Raw genomic sequence first — 23,778 nt, forward strand, 5'->3', positions numbered from 1 at the left:
GTCTAATTCCTTAGGGAAAGGCAAAATTCTTCATTATAAGTTATAAACTATTCCTTTCCCAGAATAAATTCATGAATGCTCAGATTTTAGCAAAAAAAAATTGAGATTTTCTTGGAGCTCATTAGTAGAAGAAAGAAAGGTTGCTTTAAAGGAACTGGACTGGAAAATCAAGTTACTGTCATTTCCTAGTTCTGTAAGATTTCATATGGTCATGGCTAGAATAATAGAAATAAAGTCATGTGTTGGTACTACATAGGGGAATCAAATACAGGTAAGAAATAGAACCTAGACAAATCAAACGAAGGAAGTAAATGGTTTATTTTAAAGTAGCATTATAAACTTCAAATCTCTTGAAAGCCTGAAAAAATTAAGAACTTTATAAAGTAGGCGGGGTTAGGATAGTGTTATATACCATGGTTTTTGAAAAGAGAAGTTTTAGAGCAAGAAAGATAGAAGATCTACTTTCAAAGAAAACAAATGGACTCATTCACCATAGCTTATAGAAATAATATTAATAAAACTTCAGCTAACTTATTTTGCAAAAACTGAGAAGACCAAAATTACTTCATAATAACAAGATGTTTGTGTGTTTGTATCTATGGGTTTTTATTTTATTCCTCACTGACCTATGTGAAGTAATTGAGAGTTTTCTCATAAATTTTGCAAAAAAAAAATAGAAAAGTTGGGGCAATTTTGCATTTACCAAGAAAGAAAGAGAACTTATCATGACTTGAAATTGAGGCTAAAATGGGAGAATGAAGTGAATGGATAAAGACTGAAAGAAATAGACCTCAAAAGGGAATAGATTAAAAGATAGTAATCTAAAGAGATATTACATAGAATATTTTGATCAAAAGGCTATTGAGATATTCTGGGAAGGATATGGAAGTGAACTGGGTCATAAATAGTCTGGATAAAACAGAGAAGAATGAGGGAATGACATTTAGGTGTATAGAGAAATGTGTGGTGGGAAAAATCTTGAAGAGGATTATGGGAGAGAGAAAGAAAAATGAATTGTAAAATAGTTTCTTAAGATAGTTCATGGTATACTCAAGAAAGAAGCTGGAAATATAATATATTTACAGGAGGAAAAAAAGATCTGGGATTGGAGGAAGGGATAGAGAACATGTAAGGAGAAATATAAGGAACATCAGAATGATCTCTGGGAGAATGTGAGAAAGCCAAGAGGGTATAGAAAAAGAAAATGAATAAAAATTCTCAGCAATTGAAAGAAAAGGAGAATTAAAGGCCTGGAGAAAGTAACATAGTAGAAAGGATTCTGGATTTGCAATCAGAGGACATCAGTTGAAATCTTCACTATATCATTTAGCTGTGTATTTATAATTAAAGAACTTCACATTTCTAGGTTTTCATTTCCTTCTCTGGGGGTTTGGCGAGATCAATGGTGCCCCAACTTTCTGGTCTCAAGACTTCTTTAAGAATCCTGAATTCCTATTAGAAACAATGAACAACTTTAGCAAAGTTGCAGGATACAAAATAAATCCACATAAACCATCAGCATTTCTATATGTTACCAACAAAAACCATCAGTAAGAGATACAAAGAGAAATTCCATTTAAAATAACTGTAGATAATATAAAGTATTTGGGAGTTCACCTGCCAAGACAAAATCAGGAACTATATGAACCCAATTATTAAATAGTTTCTACACAAATAAAGTTAAATCTAAACAACTGAAGAAAATTCAAGTGCATCTGGGTTGAGCTAATATGATAAAAATGATAATTCTACCTAAATTAATCTACTTATTCAGTGCCATATCAATGAAACTGCCAAGAAATTACTTTACAGAGCTAGAAAAATAATAACTAAGTTCATCTGGAAAAACAAAATTAATGAAATGGAATTAATGAAAAAAATTGCAAAGGCTGGAAGCCTAGCTGAACCAGACCTAAAACTATATTATAAAGCAGTGATCATCCAAATCATTTGGTATTGGCTAAGAAATAGAATAGTTGATCAGTGGAATAGGTTAGGTTTGCAAGACATAATAGTCATTCACTACAGTTACCTAGTGTTTGATAAACACAAAAGAGCCCAACTTTTAGGATTTAGAACTCATTATTTGACAAAAGTTTCTGGGAAAATTGAAAAATAGTAAGGAAAAAATTAGACATTGGCCAATATCTGACATTCCCATATCAAAATAAGGTCAAAATGGGTTCACGATTTAGACATAAAGATTGATACTATAAACAAATTAGAAGAATAAGAGATAATAGACCTCTCAGATCTGTGAAGAAGGGAGGAATTTGTGGGCAAAGAAGAACTAGAAAACATTATGAAATGTCAAAATGGATAATTTTGATTATATTAAACCAAATATAGTTTTGGTACAAACAAAATTAATGCAGTCATGATTAGAAGGGAAGCAGAAAACTGGGGGAAAATTTTATATGCAAGGATTCTGCAAAAGGCTTCATTTCTAAAATATATTAAGAATTGACTCAAATGCATAAGAATATAGGTCATTCTCCAACCGATAAATGGGAAAGGATATGAACAGACAATTTTCAGATAAAGAAATTGAAACCATTTTAGTCAAATGAAAAAATGCACTGTAACTGTTGATCAGAGAAAAACAAATAAATATAGCTCTGAGGTACTACTACACAACTCTCAGATTGTCTAAAATGATAGGAAAGGACAATGATAAATGTTGGAGGGGTTGTGGGAAAACTGGGACAATAATACATTGTTTGTGAAGTTGTGAACTGATCCAACTATTCTGTAGAGCAATTTGGAGCTATCTACAAAAGTCTATGAAACTGTCCATACCCTTTAATCCAGCAATATCTCTACTAGGTCTGTATCTCAAAGAAATTATAAATAGAGAAAAGGACCCACATGTGCAAAAATATTTGTAACAGCCCTTTTTGTAATGGAAAGGGACTGGAAAATGAGTGGATGCTCATCAGTTAGGAAATGGTTAAATAAATATGGAATATGAATTTTAATGGAATATTACTGTTCTATAAGAAACAATCAGCAGGATAATTTCAGAAAGGCTTGGAGAGACTTGCATGAACTGATGCTAAGCAAAGTGAATAGAATCAAAATAGCATCGTACAAGGCCACAAGATTATGTGATGATCAACTCTGAGGGGTGTGGATCTTTTCAATAATGAGGTGATTCAGGCTAGTTCCAATTGACTTGTGATAAAGAGTGCCATGTGCATCGAGAAAGAGGACTGTGGGGACAGAATGTGGGTCACAACATAGTATTTTCACCCTTTTGTTGTTTGCTTCCTTTTTGTTTTCTTGCTCATTTTTTCCCTTTTGATTTGTTTTTTTCTTGTGCAGCATGATAAATGTGGAAATATATATAGAAGAATCACACATGTTTAACATATTTTTGATTACTTGTTGTACAGGTGAGGGGATGGGGGAATGGAGGGAGAAAAACTTTAAATGCAAGGTTTTACAAGAGTGAATGTTGAATGAACTGATATTGAGTAAAATAAGCAGAACCAAAAGATCATTATACACTTCAACAACAATACTGTACGAGGATGTATTCTGATGGAAGTGGATATCTTCAACATAGAGAAGATCTAATTCAGTTCCAATTGATCAATGATGGACAGAATCAGCTACACCCAGAAAAGGAACACTGGGAAATGAATGTAAACTGTTTGCACTTTTGTTTTTCTTCCCAGGTTATTTTTACCTTCTGAATCCAATTCTTCCTGTGCAACAAAAAATTTGGTTCTGCACACATATATTGTATACTGTAACATATTTAACATGTATGGGACTGCCTGCTATCTAGGGGAGCGGGTAGAGGGAAGGAGGGGAAAATTCAGAACAGAAGTGAGTGCAAGGGAAAATGTAAAAAATTACCATGCATATGTACTGTCAAAAATGTTATAATTATAAAATTAATAAAATTATTTAAAAAATTAAAGACACTGATAAATTTGAGGGGCAGCTAAGTGGGGCAGTGAATAAAACCTAACATGTATAATACCTAAAATTATTGTGGATATTCCAAATAAATAACTTTTCCCCATGTGCATTATATCTATTTATATTTACTATGTTCAAATTAAAATATCTTAGCAGTATTAAGAGAATAGTTTGATCATCTAAATCTTCTTGGATACCACTATGGATCTCTAGACTACATTTTGAGAACTGGTAGGCTAGGCGATCTCTGAGATTTCAAATTGTAAATCATTTGATTAATTAGATTTATGAAATAGATAATATGGTTCAATAAAATAGAATATTGATAAATAAAGAAATGCACAAATAACTGAAGTATTATTAAGAGGGTGGCCACCATAGTTACAGAAGAAAAGGTTTAGGAATTGAAATAGGCCATAGGCAATAGATGAGTCATTTATAGAGATATTTATAAAGCAATTACTAGACTGAAGTATATTATTCACAATGTGGCACAAACTCATCATGAGATAATTCTCCTAAACTGGGTATTGGTCAGCTTCTCCTGAGGCTATTATATCCAGTTTTAGTCTTTGCATTCTAAAAGGTTGTGGGGAAACTGGAAATAGCCCAGAAAACAGCAATCAAAATGATTTAGGAGATGAAAAATAAAAACCCAGAGAAAAGGAGAAAAGTTGTAGTTGTTGAAATTAGAAGAAAGAATTCTAAATCTACATTTTACAGCAGGACTTATTTAGAAATTGCTAAAAAAAAAAAAAAAAAAAAAAAAAAAGTAGCTCTTCAGTTCCTAAATAGAGGCAACAAAGAGAGGACTTATTTAGAAATTGCTAAAAACAAACAAACAACAATGACAACAACAAAAAACAAACAAACAAAAACAAGTAGCTCTTCAATTCCTAAATAGAAGTAATGAAAGCATTGGCCTGGGTTCTAGAAGACCTATAATGAAGACCTTTCTGCTAGACAGCAAGTCATAGCATAATTTCACTATCTGTAAAATGGTCTAGATGAAAGAGCCATTCTGAAATTCTGATTTTCAGAATTTGGTTGCAAATATTATCAATGTTTCACTTTGAAAGATTATGGGAAACAATAAATATTTGGAAGTTTTGTGTCCTGTTCACTTTGAACTTCCTAAAGATTAACCATAATTCTAAAAAACATTTCCACTCAATAAGCAAGCTGCCACTCCAATAGAGAGAATAGAGTTTTATGGGGGCAGAGAAGTTGAAAAAAATCCAATGACTCCTCATTTAGCCTAGGGTATCTTTCCCATGCCACCAAAGATTGAGAGAAATCAGGATAGAAATTTATTGTGTCAATTTATCAAAGAATCTAATAAAGAAAATGGAGCCAGTGTATCATAGCAATGATCAACATGTGAGAAAAGAATATACTGATAGCTAAGTCTGATGAGACTGGGTATTACCCAGTTCGAGTTAGTATTGATGATTTGGATGATGAGATTTCAGAATTTTTCTCTTATTGTATAATTTGATAAATTTGTTGCATTCATAGGGATCTATTGATATGGGATCATGGCCTAAACTGCTAAAGAGTCTAGACACAACACACATCAGAATTAGGAAAAATAAATAACAATGAAAGATTATGCAAATTCAACCTAGTTTTCTAACTCTATTCAAAGCACTTTAATTAATTCTCATTCTCTTTCTCCAGAAAATGTGGAATGCCTTTCAAACCCTTTCCTCCATTTTGCCCCTTCTTTCTCTTGAAACAGAGGATAGCAGAATCTGGCATTTTGCCCAAATGCCCATATAAAGGAAAGACCCTAGACTAGAATTGTTTTATTTTTGCTCACCTAAATAGAGACCTAGTACTTCTGTAAATCTGAGGTCTAACTGATGTAGCATTCTCATCATTGGTGAAGATTTCGAGCTATCTGTGCTTTCTACCTTTGAAAGACTCTTATTCTCCTACAGCTTCAACTTTTTGGATTATTGGACAAATATCTCATATTCTGACTAGCACAAATTAAGGCAATGTTTTCAAATGCTTTAAAATCTGATCAATTCTTATGACTCTCCATCCCTTTTTTCTAATATTCTACCAAGAAGACCATACTTTGGGGGCTATTATTTATCTATTCATTCATCCATCCATCCATTGATCTATTTATCTATCTAACTAATCTATCTGCTTATTTATCTATCTAGTCATTCATTTACTTCTTAATTATTTATTTATCCATGTATTCATTCATTCACTTACTGATTCATTCATTAATTTATTTGTTAGGCTTTCCTTCCTAGGTGGTTATGGCCAAAAAAAAATTCATTACCAAGTGAAAACAAAGGGAAACTGTTATTAGGACCATGTTCTAATTTTTTCCAATATGACAGACACATATCCTTTTGGTGAAACAGAAAGTTTAATCAATATGTTACTCATTAGTACAGCGTTCTTCAAAACATTCTCTATAAAGCATATATTTTTATACTGAGTAATATTCTGTCTACTAACTTCCATTTAATTTCAGAAATATATTTCCAAGTGGAATAAGAAATATTTTCAGCTCCATCATGTAACAGAAGTCACAATGTAGAGTGATCCTTAGGAGAGCATTTTTCCATGCAAACCCCTGCAGGAAATTTAATGGCAAAACAGCCCACATGATGTTGGAGCATTCATGAAAAAGCTTAGGCATTCAAATGAACCACATGGTTAATTCTCATTTCAGGGAGAGCTCTCTGACTCCCCAGGTCTTAAGCAACTATTCTGGTTATGCTATTACTCTAGGTATTCAGTATAACTCGTTAGCTAGGAAAAACATATGGAGATTGTTTTTCAGTCAATTTTTGGAAAATCAAAGCCCCAATGACTTCTTTGGCAAAGGTTCAGCTACCTAATTCCATAGTCCTATTCATTTTCCTCAAAGGAGATTAGTAGATTTCTTTCTTATTTGAGAAAGGAAAAAGTTCTCAAGTATATTTTAACTGATAAGAAAGATATTTCTAATATGGATTAACTCAATGAAGTTATCTTTGAAGATGTTTTAATAAACTCTTCCATCTGTATTTTAGTTTTATGACTAGGCAGTGGAATTTTAAATTTGCATCTTGAAGCAAAATATATGCAAATTGTTTCTCTACTTTGCTTCTCTAAGGGAAGAAAATTGGAAATTGTGGTTAGTGAGCATATACTCAGGCTTACAGTTGACCAGGAGTCGTAGAAAGTTGGTAAACTAGATACTGAGCAATCTCTGGGATAAAGAAAAGATGGTAACTTTTAAAGTCATTCTAAGTATTACATTCCTTAATACATCTTCAAACAACTATGCCTGTTACTTTCTCCTACTCCCCCCACAAAAGAGCATCTTTTAATTTTTTGATCTTGTGATTCTAAAGATCTACTGCTTTTGAAAACAAATTGAATCTTTTGCTAGATTTACATACTGTTAAAAGAGTTGTCAGGAATCTGAAAGATCATCTAGTATAATTCCTTCATTTTATTAATGAAGAAACAGAGCTAGAAAGAGGGGATGATTCATGAGCACAAAGTTTCACAGTGGCAATGTTCATTTAGTTTTAGACTGCTATATCATAATTCTTTCAACTACACCAACTTGGAGCCCTATAAATCCCTAGAGTTGATCTTTTGAAAGAAAGCCACTAATCAATATTTGAATCCATAAAGAAGCCAAGATACTCTCTATAACTGAATAATAGATCTTTCACATTGACATAAATATTTTTCAAATGTATGTAGTTGTTATTGTGATTAATAAACCATAAACTCATTTTAAAGATGCCTCTTTTTCATAATAACTTTTATTATGAATTATTTTTGACAAGCAGATACTAATAATGACTACCATAAAATGGTAATGTATGAGCATTTATTTTTTTATGTAAAAAAGAGCACACATACTCCAAATGTTTGGTAACCACTAATAATATATGCTATGTTCTTTTTTCCTGGATTATACCAATGGTCTCATTGTTTCTATTCTCTTTCTAATCCATTCTTAACATGAATAGTAAATTGCAGTCCTAAAACACAGATTTGTATACAGTAACAATATTATTTTAAGAACAATTAAGAGTACCTAATTATTTTGACTATTATAAATACCTAAATTAACTACAAAAGACCTGTGAAGGAAGATGCTAAAAGCATCAAGGGGAAGTACTGATAAATAGAAGTATTTAGAGTTCGTTTTACACATATATACATATATAGACATTTGTAACTAATGATAGCAGTCTCTAGGGCAGGGGGGAGGAAGGAAAAAAGTTGCAAGTTACTTTTATTATACTTTTTTTTTCCTGAGGCATTTGGGGTTAAGTGACTTGCTTAGGATCTTACAGCTATAAAATGTTAAGTGTCTGAGGCCAGATTTGAACTAAGTTCCTCCTGACTTCAGGGCTGGTACTCTATTCACTGCATCATCTAGCTGGCCCTTTATTATACATTACATAATAGAACTGCAATTTCATGTGCAGTCTTTTTTTCCTATTTTACTTCTTTTTAATGGATATCCTTGTTTTATTTCTCAAAATCAGAATGAAAAAATAATAATTTTTAAATAAAGAAAATACAGGTTTGAACAACAAGCACATATTATTGATTTTCTGTCCCGTTATTTATGTCTTACTCAATTTCCATCTAACTTCAGTTCCTGTTTTTTGGATCACCTGATTGATCAAAATTTGCTACATCTAGCCAGCTTACATAACTCAAGCATGCCATTTTCCCATCCATTATGAGACTACTTCTCCTTTGCATACTCCTAATTATCACTTTAGGATCATGATCCAAATTAATGCTACCATTGATTCTGGAAAGACTATCATTCAGCTGTCCTATAGCTCCATACACCTTCCCTGTGATTGTTTTCTGCTGAATAATGCTGCTCCCCTATTCCTGCCATATTCTATTAGAATGTTAGATTTTTGAAGAGAAGACAGACTGACTCTTTCTTTCTTTCTCTCTCTCTCTCTCTCTCTCTCTCTCTCTCTCTCTCTCTCTCTCTCTCTCTGTATATTAGCATTAACACAGTGGTAATTACATACTAGGTTCTTAATAAATATTTTTCAGTCCTCTGTCCTTCCCTCTTTCTTCTTCTTTCTTTTCTTCTTCCCTCTATTCCTCCCTCCCTTCTTCTCTCCTTCCTTCCCTCTCTCTCTATACCTCCCTTTCTCTTTTTCTAACAAAACTATCTCTAAGTCATATCTAAAGATTTCCATAATGTAGCTACTACTATCTTTCTATCTTTATTGTATATTGTCCCTTTTGTACACTTTCTGTTCTAGTAAAATGAGCATGTAAACCACCTCCTTTATACCATATTCTCTCAACTCTATCCCTTCACATTTTCATCTCCTAAAATCTCTACCTTCCTTTAAAACACAGTTCAGACACTGCCTTCTCTTGAAGCCTTTCTGGTTCCTCCAGGTATTGTTATTGTGCTCTTCATTTATCCCTGTATATTATTTTGTATTTACTTGCCTGATTATTTATGATATCCCCTAATAGAATGTAACCTCTTGGAGGCTAGAAACCTTTATTTTTTCTTGAAATTTCCAGTTCCTAAAAATAGAAGTAAGTTGATAAATATTTATTGAAATAAATTGAATTTTTTTTATCTCTTCACACTGAAACATGAAGGTTCTTAGGTCTTAGTGTCAAGGAAACCATTTTGGGGAGAACAACTAGAGAAAAATGAAACAAAACAAAATAAAATAGATTGTATAATCTTACTAATGAAATCAATTGAGGAAATGGAAGAAAATAAGAATTTATGTAGCACCTAAGCTATGTTAGAACTATGTTTAGCACTTTAGAAATGTTATCTCATTTGATCCTTATAACAACTCGTGGGGTAGGTGCTGTTATAAGCCCTATTCCAACTAAAGAAACTGAGGTAGACAGAAGTTAACTGATTTACTCAGGGTCATACAGCTAGTGTCTGAGGCTAGATTTCAACTCAAGTTTTCCCAACTCTAGGCCCAGCACTATCCATGGTATCATCAGTAATATCACCATATTTCACATAAAAATAATGCTTGCAAAATGCCACTTTCTTTTTCCCCTTTTACTTTACTAGAAAACATTTGGAATTACCATTTCTTTATCCAAAATTCTAATGTTTAATGTTCATTTCCCTTGATTCTCATGAAAATCTTATCAGTTGAGGCTTATTCATTGAGAAATTAATGGATATTTGTAAAGAACTTTTAATGTAATAGGCACTGTGCTAAACTCTAGAGATACAACAAAAATTGGCTTACCAAGATTATTATAGCTAGTGAATGTCAAATTTGTGGTACAAATCCTTCAACTCAAGTCCAGTCATGCTGTCTTTCTTCAGATGAGTTTTGGATGGTTTATTATATTTTTCCACTCCATAATTGTTTTCTACTACCAATTATCTCTTTTCTTATTAGCTGGGATCTTAGTGAATTCAGATATTGATTTATGGTAATTATTAATTTTATTCTTCCATCCATTTTTTCTTTTTATCCTTATAGCTAAACTAGATCTTTATTGAACATTTAATAAAACATAAATGGTTACACTTACACAATTCATATTTTACTCAGCAGTACCTCTTATCTTGTTTATTAGAGTATAAACTTCTTGAGGCTAAGAATGGCATTTTTCTTGTCTTGGTTATCCCACCAGTGCCTACCACAGTGCCCTGTATACAATAGGCTTTAATGAATGTTTGCATAATTGAATGGGTTTTATGATTCTCTTGTAACCACTAGATGTGATAATATAAACTGAAAGTTACATTTTTACTTGGAAAGAGAATGGACAGGAATTCACTTTTTTAAAAGTCTATTTTTGAGAGTTTATAAGCTATAAAGAAATCCTTTACACAGCACAATATATGTCAGCACCCACGTAAAAATTCTTTAACAATCAACCAGGGATTCCCAATCCTAAACAGGAAGGAGCTTTCTACTTAATATTTTTCCACATGGTTAGAATTCTAGAGCTGACTTAAAGCATGAAAACTGTGATACAAGGAAATATATATATATATGGGTTGACCATGTTTTTACAGGAAGAAAACAAGCACAAAGAAAACAGGATATTCCATATTATGAAAACCAAGCAATTGGATGAACAAACAATTGGTAGGTGAGTGAGAAGAGATTGTTTCTTTCTTTCTCTTTCCTTGCTCTGATCACTTAGAGGGAACATGATTTTTTTACTTGCTGGCCATGTTGCTACTATTGATTTTTAAATTATTCTGACTTTATTTCTAGGTCCAATGGACAATGAAATCTGGGAAAGATGAGAAAATCTCTCCACCATCACTTCATTACTCCTCCTCTTTCTACCTCAGCACATCCTTTACCTTTCCCCCACTTGGCCAGGAATATGAGTTCAGGAAAAAAGAAAAACACAACCCAAAATGCTACCAACCTCAGAGTATTCAACTAAGATTCAAAATCTTCCCTCATGAGATTTTAACATAGCACCACAGTAAGAATAAGAGAACAAAATCTGGTACAACCAAATGATATTTACATTAAGGGCAATCTTTATTGCCTGATTCTATGCAGAATACTTAGGAGCCAGCTAATGTACATAAAGAGGATTTCTATTCTATTATTTTATGACCATAATTACTTTTTTCATTGTTATACAACAAAAAGAAGCAGCCAAAATGCACTAGACTGCTTTGGGAAGTAATGGGTTCCTCTTAAGTAGAGGTCTTCAAGTAAAGGCAAAATAGACCAAGCCATAAAAGCCTGCTTCTCCCAGTATAGTTGAGATAAGCTAGTATTTCATATAAGTTTCTATGATTTGAAAATATTAATACATGGCTATTCTGACAAGTTGTTAAATGTATCCTACCAGATGACTGGATCAGAGAACTTTTCAGTTAAAAGGATTTTTATTCCTAAGTTTCTCCATGGGACAAATCATGTCTGACTTACATTCTTATGTAAAAGTTTTCCACTGTTTCACATCACAAGTGTATGGAGGGGGATTCCTATTGCCTCAGTCTGCAAGCCAATTCTCAGTATTGTTTGCAGGCTCTAGGATACTTTAGTTGAACTCTTACTGCCTTGTATCTACCATATTCTGCAGGGGGGGTTTTCTTTTGGACTCCTTTGCATCCCCTTTTCAGCCAATAAATAATAACTTTTTTATACCACCTTTGTCTCTTCCTTAACCTGTGAAGGGATAAAGTGGAAAAAATGTTATAAGGACGAAAAAAGGAACCATTCATACCATAGCAGAGTTACTAGACTCTTCATAAGCAAAGAGTATTTGGTTTATCAATTAAGAGAACATTTATAATTCCAGAAATAAGTTTTGTCTTTTAATCAAGATAAGCATTGAAGGGAGTGTTTTAGGGAGGGGTAAATGGATTTTAAAATTTATAGATAATCTTTTAGTGAATATGAGAGAGAGATGGGAATTCTTTCCTTTGGGGACCACAGAATAGAAATCCCAATGTATTTGCAGAAGAAAAAATGCTCTGCAAAGTTATAGAGGACTAGAACCCCATTTTTTGCTGACATATACTTTTGCACTACTGATAAATATCCACAAACATTGTGTTTAAAACCTTTACTCCAGGGTCCTCTTGTCATCAAGGATTACCTTACAATAATGAAGCTAGATAATAAGGACTAATCTATTATTCTAAGAATCTGAAAATTATTTAAGGAGGCAATTTTTGCTTCAGAACCTTAATTCTATAGGCAGCTAGGAGGCACACAGGATAAAATGCTGGACTAGCCTCAGTCACTTACTACCTCTGATTCTGGATAACTCACTTGGTCTTCGTCTACCTCAGTTTATCTCCTAGGGTTGTTACGAGGATCAAATAATGATCTAATATTTATTATGTTCTTATCACTTGCAGTAGTAGACACAATAAATTGTTGTCCTGTTCCCCATATTAATACAGTTGCAGTGAATGAACACAGAGTTACAAACACAAAACAACATGCGTTCTCTCATTGTTTTATACATTAGTCCCTAGAACAGTATAGTATAGAGGAAAACATGCCAAAGTGTATGTCAGCAAACCCAGGTTCAATTCCAAATATACAGCTTACAACTTGGGTGACTGTAGGTGAGTGATTTTACTTCCTTGACTCCAGATTCCTCATTTGGAAAATGAAGGGGTTGAATTTTCTTAATTTTTATGGCATCTGTGATTCTAAAATTCTGAAAGAAATTGATCTTACTAGAATAGTTTTATCACTCATGACAAATAGACTAAAAAATCTGCCTGCCTTTGATTATAGAAACATAGATTTTGACTTGGGAGTCATAGTTTTTACAGAATAATAATTAAAAAAAACACTAAGACTCAGGGAGGTTAAGAATTTTCCCCAATGTTACACAAATAGTGTCAAAGATGAGATTCAAACCTAGCTTCCCCAACTTCATTAGCAGGGTGCTCTCCACTGTATCATAGGGTAAAAGGGAATTGGCCAGAGTCCTATAGTTTGTCAGGGTCTTAATTTGAATCCTGCTCTTTTTCCTCCTAATCCAGGGATTTCTCTGTTAAACTGCACTGCCAAAGATTGATTCCATAATAAAAATTAAGAACCCTCATACCTGAGAAAAATACATCAATCAAACATGACTCTAGAGCAGAAAAAGAACTTTGATGGTTATTTAGTCAAACTGCTCTCAAGTTAGCAATCAAGAAACTGAGGACTACAAAGGAAAGTGATTTCTTTAATATTACATGAATAGTAAGCTAAAGAAGATTTAATCACTTTCTGAAACTTATAGTAACTATTCAGGTTGTCCTTAAAATGAACATTTTAAACCAAAGTTCATGTGACATTTCTAATTCCCTATGATATCTTCCAGCCTTGCGAGTTTGCATGAAGAGAACTTTCAGAGAGTTAGAAATCCTTAAATAAGAACAGAATCCCTATGGAATATGATTTTTTTCTTATTTAATATTTTTTCCAATTACATATAAAATTATTTTAACATTCTTTTTTTTCCCCAAGTTTTAAGTTCCAATTCTCTCTCCCTCTCCATCCCCCCATTGATAAGGAAAACAATTTGGTATGTTTTACATGTGCAATCATGTACAATATATTTATATGTGAGATATAATTTCTTTTTACAAAAAAGAAAATTACCTTAGGAAAGCAAAAATTCATGTTTTAAAAAATATTCATAAATTTATTTCATCGGACTTATTAATAATAATTATTTATGCTTTTTAAAAATATATCACTTTGGGGGCTGGGCAGAGCCAAGATGGCAGAAAGTAGACAGGTCTTTGAGATCTTCTTGGCTTCCCTCAGATCAACACTAGATCAAGCCTCTGAACTGGTTGGGAATGATAGAACCCACAAATATTTAGAGTGTAACAAATTTCCAGGAAAATATATTTTGGAAGAACTTCAGGAAGGGTCTGTCTCAATTGGGCCAAGGAGAGAACTTTAGCCCAGGTCAAGTGCAAAGCAGCACAGAGAGACACAGGATGGAAAGGCTTGCAAACACTGGGGGAATCTAGTGAGACATTATAGGCAAAATACAGCAGAATTTGCTACTCTGTCTGTCGTGGTTTAGATGCCAGTGGATCAGCAATCTAGGTGTGAGACCGCCACTACAACTCCACTACAACTACAAAAGGCAAATAGTAAGGTTCTGAAACCAGCATAACAAGTAGGAGTTGCCCATACCCACCCACCATGAGAAAGATGTGATAGCACTGGCTCCAGGGCAGTGTGAAGTCATAGTAGCCTATAGATGAAGCTTGGGACAATCTCCTCTTTACTCTGAGAAAAAAATGTGCAAAAAAGCAAAAAGAGCTCCGACCATAGATAGCTTAGAGCAATCAATCAGTGGAAGAGGTTAGGTTCACAATACCCAATAGTCAATGTTTATATTAATCTAGTATTTGATAAAGGAAAATATCCCAGCTTCTGGGACAAGAACTCAGTACTTGGCAAAAATTATTTGGAATTAGCATGGCAGAGAGTAGGCATAGACTCACACCTAAAATCCTATAATGTTGAAATGAGTTCATTATTTAGACATAGAGTCATACTATAAGCAAATTTAAAGAACAAAGGATAGTCTACTTCTCAGATCTTTGGAGAAGGAAGGATTTTGTGGCCAACGAACTAGAACATTATGAAATGCAAAAATGGATAGTTTTGATTATGTTAAATAAAAGAGGTTTTGGTACAAACAAAACCAATGCAGACAAGATTAGAAGGGAAGCATAAAAATGAGAAAAAATCTTCTATCCAAGGGTTCCAATAAAGGGCTCATTTGTAAAATATATAGAGAGAATTGGCTCAAATTTATAAGCATACAAGCTCCTCTCCAATTGAGAAATGGTCAAAAGATATTAACAATTTTCAGATGATGAAATTAAAACCATTTCTAGTCATATAAAATACCATTGATCAGAGAAATGAAAATTAAGACAGCTCTGAGGTACCACTATATAACCCTAAGATTGACTAAGATGACAGGAAAGGATAATGATAAATGTTGGAGGGGATGTGGTAAAACTGGAACACTAATACATTGTTGGTGGATTTGTGAACTGATACAATCATTCTGGAGAGCAATTTGGAACTATACTCAATAGGCTATCAAACTGTGCATACCTTATGATCTAGCAGTGTCTCTACTGGGTCTGCATTCTAAAGAAAGCATAAAAAGGGGAAAAGGACCCCAGTGTGCAAAATGTTTGAAGCAACCCTTTTTGTAGAGGCAAGGAACTGGAAACTGAGTGGATACCCATCAATTGGAGAATGGCTGAATAAATTATGGTATATGAATGTTATGGAATATTATTGTTCTATAAAAACAGATCAGCAGGATGATTTCAGAAAGGCCTTGGGAGACTTTTATGAACTGATACTAAGTGAAATGAGTAGAACCAAGAGAACATTGTACATAGCAATAATGAGACTATGTGATGATCAATTCTGATGGACATGGCTCTTTCCAACAATGAGGAGATTCAGCCCATTTCCAATAGATGTGAAATGGACAGGGCCATCTACATCCAAAAAAAGGACTGTGGTGACTGAATATGCTTCACAATAGTACTTTTACCTTTTTGTTGTTGTTTGCTTGCTTTTTGTTTTCCTTCTCATTTTTTCCCTTTTGATTTTATTTTTCTTATGTAGCATGATAAATATGAAAATGTCTAGAAGGATCATACATGTTTATCATATATTAAATTATTTGATATCTAGGGGAGGGGATGGGGAAATGGAGGGAGAAAAATTTGAAACTCAAGGTTTTTCAAGGGTAAATATTGAAAATTATCTTTTCATGTATTTTGAAAATAAAAAGCTATTAAAATTATTTCTTGAGTGCTATCCTCACCACAAACTTGGAAAATAAATAAGAGATTTTATTAGTACCCCATTTTGCTAATGACAACTGAGGGCCTGAGAAATGAATTTATTTGATCAAAGCCACATAGTTATGAATTGGTAGAAGTGGGTTTCAAATGCAAATTTCTTGTCAAACCAGTTCTCTTTCTGTTCTTCCATAACATCTATAAGTTTTTATTACTAGAATAAAAAAAATACACTAGAGAATCAACTTTTATCTGGCAAAATTTTCAGCAAAAATAAACATTAGTTATCTTTTTAAAATGTCATGTACCTCAAACTACAATTCTGATAGGTAGCTGGCTTAGATGCCACCACTGTTGATTACAGAAGTCAGATACTCTGTATGTTTAAACTTTTAATTTCCAGCAAAGCCTGACTTTATTATTCATCCTTGATCCACCCCCAAGACTTTGCATTTTTCCTACATAAGGGCCTCATTTAAAAAATACCCATAGGGCATAATGAAATATTCTAAAAATGATCAGCTGTGTCACATTGATGAGTGTGGCTAATAATATATGCCACCAAGAATATCTCAAATATTGACTGATCATTCCCAAGAGTTACATTTCTCCCTCTTTTCTCCTTCACTGAAAAGCTCAGTGCAAAAAGAAATAATACATGGAATTTCACTTTCTCTTTTCTTTCATTATTCATTGCATTTTTCCCATTTGTTTTGTCTTGAGCCAATCTTGTGATGTGATTACTCTAGGTAATGCCAATATGGAAATTCTCTTTTCCACTGCAGACTAGTACTTGTTGTTCAGTTGTTTCAGTCACATCCAACATTTTATGACCTCATTTGGTGTTTTCTTGACAAAGATATTGGAGGTATTTGCCATTTCCTTCTCCAACTCATTTTATAGATGAGGAAATTGAGGCAAACAGGATTAGTGACTTGGCCAGGGTAAAAGCTGTCAGCTAGTAAGTATCTGAGACCAGATTTGAACTCATGAAAATGAGTCATCTTTACTCTACTATGTCACCTAGTTGTAAAATACTTACTAGGCAACTGGGGTACTAAGTAATTTATAACTTGTGGAGGATCATATGTTCAATTTATGTCAGGGGCTGGATTGAACTTTGAACTTCTTGATCTATAGACTAGCTCTCCATTCACTACATGATGAAAGTTTCACCTTTGTTTGTGTCAGGGACCCTTTTGCCAGACTGATGAAGTCTATGGACCTCTACTTGGAATATTAAAAATATATAAATAAAATAAATAGGACAACTAGGAAACCAATTATGTGAAACAATCATTTTATATATATATATATGTATATATATATATATATATATATATATATATATATATATATATATATATATATATATATATATATATATATACATATATATATATATATTTAAAAGTACAAGACCATTAACTGATGCCATTATTCTATGGAGCCATCACAAAATCTTTAGCTGCCTTCATTCCAAGACAATTGTTATATTCAAGTTAAATAGGCCATAAATATACTGAAAATTTACTTCTCCCTTCGAAGGCATTTTCTCTGCTAATTCTCAAAGGAAACACATTCATTACTGCATCCCTGAACCTGGGTCTCTACAAGAACTTTCTATCTGTTCTTCTGACCATCTAGATAACATATATTGGAAAGTCAGACGACTGGAGTTTATAGGTGACATCCTACTGAGAATGACAACTGATATAATGGGTGACATAGTCAGGATCCCAAAAGGTTTTTTTTATGGGCTGCAGCACTGGACTCATTCCTACAAGATACAATTTGGTAGGAATAAATAAAAAGTCTTTTACTTTGTTTTAAAAAAAGTTTCATGTGTATACATGTTCATAGAATGAATGTTTACTATTGAGGATAGGAGAAACATGGGGAATTATGAAAAATGATCTGTAGATCATTTTGTAGATTCAATAAGAGTATGATATGGTAACCCCTAAAATATATTGGGCTCCTGGGATGCATTAAGAGTGTTATAGCTTCTAGGAATAGGGCAATGATCAACTCTGCCATCATTGAATGGAATCTGAGACATTGTGTTTAGCTCTGGGAGTCAGATTTGAAGGAGACTATTGATAAGCTGGATAGTGCCCAGAGGAGAGCAGCAATGATCGAGAAGGACCTTGAGTCCATGTCGTATGGGAATCAATTAAAGGAAATGGGAATGTTCAATCTGGAGACAAGAATCCTCGGGGGGAACATGACAGCTCTACTCAAGTGTATGAGGGGTTTCATGCCTTTCAGAAAGTATTAAACTTGTTCTGTCAACCCCTAAGAAAAAAATAGATGGAACTTGCAAATGTAAGACTGATGTCAGGAAAAAAAATTTCTAATAATTCTAGCTGTGCAAAGATGGAATGAGCTGCCTTAATAATGATGCATTTTACCCCTATCCCCAATTTTTTAAGCAAAAGCTTAAAGCATATGTGTCAAGTACAAAATAATCGGGTTCTTGTTCCATATGAGTTAGACTAGAGGAATTGTGAGATCTTTTCCGACTCTCAAATTCCAGGATTATGAGTTTGAATTTGAGCTCTCCTTCCTTACCTTCACACTTCTTAAAACTTTATCTTCCCTTTAGCACAGTGTCTAGTACAGTGTATATGCTATCTAAGTACTTGCTCCTCAAGGTTCATTTTTAGGGCTACCTCCTGATAGGAACCTTTCAATTTTTTTTGCATTTGTTTGTCTGTGCCCTCCTCTTCCACAGCTACTTTGTATATTATTTGAATTATTTATCTGTTAATATATGATCAGAGATTTTGAATAGTAAAGGACTCAGGGACTGTCTAGTCTGAACTCCTCATTATATGCAAGAAATATCTGAGGACTAGGGAGGCTAAATCATTTTTCCAAGATCATATGGGTATTTGAATATAGGTCATTGGATTCCTGAGCCAGGACTCTTTCTTCTTTATCTGTTATTTCTTACTGCCCACAGGAACCCAGTTCTTATGTTTGATAGCATATGATACCTGGCACTTTGTCCTTATTACAAAATTAGTTTAATTGAATTGAATATGCCCCATGCAGTACAATTCAACATAAATGTGAACATTTTTACTATATTTCTGAGGATCTTAATTATTGAAATTCCAGGTTACCTTCTTTATAACTTGTTATCATCCTTGTGTTTACTACTGCATTGAGTTAAGATATCATGCAGGTAGATATTCCCTCCAATAAGACAGATTGTAACCATTCTAGTATGGCTAATTCTATGTGATCCCATTTGCTTTATTTTTATTTGTTTTGGCAAAGATATTGGAGCAACTTGCCTTTTTCTTCTCCAGCTCATTTTCCAAATATAGAAACTGAGGCAAACAGGGTAAACTGACTTGCTCAGGGTCATACAGAGAAGTGTCTAAAGCTGGATTTGAACTTGAACCTTCCTGATTGTAGACTGAGTACTCCATCTACTATGCCATTTACTTGCTCAGATAAAAGCTTATCAGCCCACTTATCACCTGAATATGAGCCTCTTCAAAATTAATGAGCTTGGTCTTTAGACTGCAGACCATGTCTCTAGGCTCAGATTTGAAAGACTATTTCCACTAGCATAAATTTAGATAATTCAGGGTCATTTCTACCTTACAACATGGTACTGGTGAAAAATATTCATGAAAAAGTGATTTTGTTTTGTTCTCTACTTTGCTTGGTAAATTGAATCTGAACTTTTCTTAGTTATTTGTGGAGGTAAATTATGTTCCTCATCCCAGAATTTTCTTGGAGGGAGGTAGCAAAATAAAACATAAGGAATCGATGTCATGTTCCAAAGTAACTATGCTAAGTAATCAAAATTCAAGGCATTTTGTCCAGTATTCTTTGTGGATACAAAGAGAATGTAAGTATCTTAAGGATAAAGAAAATGTCACTATTTTTGTGTCCACAGTATCTGACACATAGTAGCCTGTATAATAATACATGTTGAATGAATGAAATCATTTTATTCATGAATAGATGGCATTATCCATCTGTGTTCAAGACAACAAATTACATGTTTTAGAATAATAACCCATCCCAGAGAATTTAAATCTGTAAATACAAAGACTTAAAAAATGAATGATTTCAATCATGGATATTATCTACTCTTTGTTCAAGACAATAAAGACTCACAACTGAAAGAAATCAACCGGTCTAGAGCATCAAAATCTCTAAATACAAAGGTTTTGTGCATGAATGATTGAATGATTTCATTTGTGGATGGGTAGTATTCAGTAATCTGTGTTCAAGACCATAAAATCTCAAATATCACAATAATCTATTATAATAGAGAACTGACATCTCCAAAAAGAAAATTTCAAAACTATTCAACACTAGTTTGGGCATGACAGAAAACAATGGATTCATTATATCCTGAAAATGAACTGCCCTGGAAATTCCTCTATGAACAAAGAAAACAGTATTTGAAAGGGTTCCCCCATAAAGTAAGTCATTTTGTAAGAGAAGATCTTTATCCCTAAAAGTAGGCAGGATCTTTACCATTATTTTAATTTACTTGAAATCATCACATAACCTTAGAACCTTGGAAGTTAAACTACATTATAGCCTTTTTTTTTGGGGGGGGGGTTAAGATGTCCAATCCGATGATGGTTTTTTTAGTCTGATAATTTGTTTTTAGAGTGTAGTACATACCAAGATCACAGAAGTGATAGGTTGAATAGTTCCATTATCTTCTCCCTATAAGCCATCTTTAGTCCTACTTTACACATTTCCATCAGTGGCAACACCATACTTATAATCACCAAGATTAGCACCTCAGAAACTTCTTCAATTTAATTTCCTTTATTTCTCTTCCCCACTCACCCCACACCAAATCCTCTTAGTTGCCAAATTCTGTTCATTTAACACCTCCAAATCTGTCCTATTTTCCTCTACTTAGGTAGTTATATCTCTTATCCCTTGCCTAGACTATTTTAACATCCTCTTAGCTCATCTCCTGACTTTCAATATCTTCCCTTTCCAATCTACACTCCACATAGCTTCTAAAATAACTTTCCTTGTTCAAGAATATTGAGTGGCTGCTTATAGCCTCTAGATTTAAAATACCATCTCCTTCCAGACTTACCCTCCATCACACAATCTATACTATATAACTATATACTATATAACAGGCCTTGTGTTGATCCTGGATCCTGACATTTCATCTCTTGCCTCTATAAAAAGGCATGGATACTTGCAAATGCTGTCTATCTTTCAGTCTTTGAATGCTTTCCCCCTCATCAACTTTGTCTTGGAAATCCTATCTGCCTTCCTGGTTCTTCTAAATTGCTGGTAATTATGTAACGCTTTTTACATTTTAATTCTCCTCAGGTGCCAGTGCTGTTGTTCCAAAATAACTAAGTATTTATTTAGCTGTATACAGTTTATTTTTTGTTTTTGTCTTAGCTATTGTTTTTATTTTTATGTATCCAGCCTTTAGCAAAGCGCCTTGCTCATGAGAGCTACTACAGAAATTGCTTGCTGAATTGAACAGAGATTTTTTTAATCTGCCAAAACAGTTTGAAACAGTGCCTTCATAGTTGAACAAATACACAAGATCCTAGGTCATTGGAACTGAGGAGGAAAGATGTATAGGAAAAACAACTGAATGAGTCTCTTCAAAGTTAATGAAGTTGGTCCTTGGACAGCAGACTCAATGTCACCAAGGCCAGATTCAAAAATGCTTCCATCGTAAGATGTACTACAGGTTAATGTTACTGATATAAGCCTAGATGATTCAGGGTCACTTCTACCTTATAATGTAATCCTGGAGAAAGATTTCTTAAAAGAAACAAATTATTCTAAGAGGTGTTTTGTTCCCAGAGATGTTTAGATGCAAACTACTGAAATCCTAGACAAATAGACTTTAAATTTGTTAGGATCTAGCAATAATATATGGCTCATATTGGTATAACCTTTAAGAATTCTTGATCACCTCTACACCCCAAACAGGCGCCAAAGAAACACTGAAGTGTAGGAACTTAATGTATTAATGGTTACAAGTTTTCTTAACATTTTCAGGCAGATTATCCTCTACACACTTATTTTGTTAAGAGTCAGAAGAGATTAGCCTTTAGCCCATTTTATTTCATTTCTAGGGCATTTCAGGAAACATTGCTCAGCTTGGATAGGGCTTACAGAGTAATTATCCAGCTGAATAATGTTGACATTCCCCAACGGGCCCCATAAATCTGATACTGATTAAAAAAAAAAACAACACTCACCGTTCTTCTTGTAGAACATAATTTCTCCCTTGAATTCTGTTTTTTCTTCCAAAGATTTTTCTATCTGGAGTGTCAACTGTTCATTTGTCTCACCACCAAAGAGAAACTTACAACTACAGCTCTTCTGCATGACCTCTGTGCGGGCAAATCCAGCCAGCTCACAGAAGCCATCGGAACAGTACACGATAGGGAAACCCTTGGCCACCTGGGCGTTGGCGAGGATGAAGTTACTGTCTGTTGAACAACACAGAGAAGAAACAAGAGTTAGAAACTGGCATGTTTACAGAATGTTTACAAGAGAACATATAGCAAACTGAAACACAGCATGCATGGAACCAAAGGGGGAAAAAAAAAACAAAAAACAAACAAACAAACAAAAAAAAAAAACCAGAGGTAAGCAACAAAACCATTTAATGTGCCAGGACTTGCATCCATATTTATAAGCTGGCATTCAACAAACATTTATGAAGCATTTATTATGTACTGGGACTGCACTAAGCACTGGGAATACAAATAAGGGCAAAAGCAAGATTTCCATTCTCAAGGAGCTCACATTCTAATAGGGAAGATATAATGTCTATAACTGAATATATAAGATATTAATGGAGCAAATGGAAGGGAATCTCAAAGGGAATGATAATAATAGCTGAAATTTACATAGTGTTTCATTAAAGTCTGCAAAGGACTTCATATGCATTATCTTCTCTCATTCTTACAAGAATCCTGGATATTATTATCCTCATTTATGGTGGTGGAAGTTTAGAGATGTTTTTACTTGCTTGCCCAAGGTCATATTTCCAGAAAATGTCACCTCTTGGAACTTTTAGTTTTATTCAAAGTGCCAGTTGCCAAACAAGGACCTTCCTAACATTTTGTCTGTCCAAAGAGTTAGGGCTTCATTTCTCTTCAAGCTATTACTCTTTATGTATTTCATATCGACTTATTTGGGGGCATGTTTTTCCTTACCTCAGTCAATTGGTCAAGAAGCATTTATTAAGCACTGATTATGTGCGACACACTATGCTAAGGGCTAAGGATATAAAGAAGCAAAAAACAACTCCTCCCTTTAAAGAATTTACCTTTTAATGGAGCAGATGACATAAAAAATAACTGGGTACATAAAAGGTATATACAATACAAATTATAGGTAATTTTGGAGGTTACTCCCTGGGGAAAGGAATGGAGAAGAGTGATTGGGCAAAGCACACTTCAGAAGGTGCCAGGCTTGAAGGAAAACAAAAAGCTAGGAGTTGAAATCGAAGAAGAGCATTTTGAATTCTCCGAGTAAAAAGTGAACTTGAATTCAAGGACCATTTT

At 33.7% G+C, this 23,778-nt stretch overlaps 1 protein-coding gene across 1 annotated transcript in view; it reads right to left on the reverse strand.

Annotated features, from left to right (window-relative positions):
* KCNH8 (potassium voltage-gated channel subfamily H member 8) overlaps window positions 1-23,778 on the reverse strand; it is a 384,094-nt gene that overhangs the window by 260,630 nt on the left and 99,686 nt on the right. Inside the window, exon 2 of the mRNA XM_074269414.1 lies at window positions 22,462-22,695. Within this exon, the coding sequence (XP_074125515.1) occupies window positions 22,462-22,695 (234 nt within the window). The remainder of the gene's footprint in view (window positions 1-22,461; window positions 22,696-23,778) is intronic.

The sequence above is a fragment of the Sminthopsis crassicaudata genome, chromosome 5 (genome assembly GCF_048593235.1).
Source record: "Sminthopsis crassicaudata isolate SCR6 chromosome 5, ASM4859323v1, whole genome shotgun sequence".
NCBI lineage: Eukaryota > Metazoa > Chordata > Mammalia > Dasyuromorphia > Dasyuridae > Sminthopsis > Sminthopsis crassicaudata.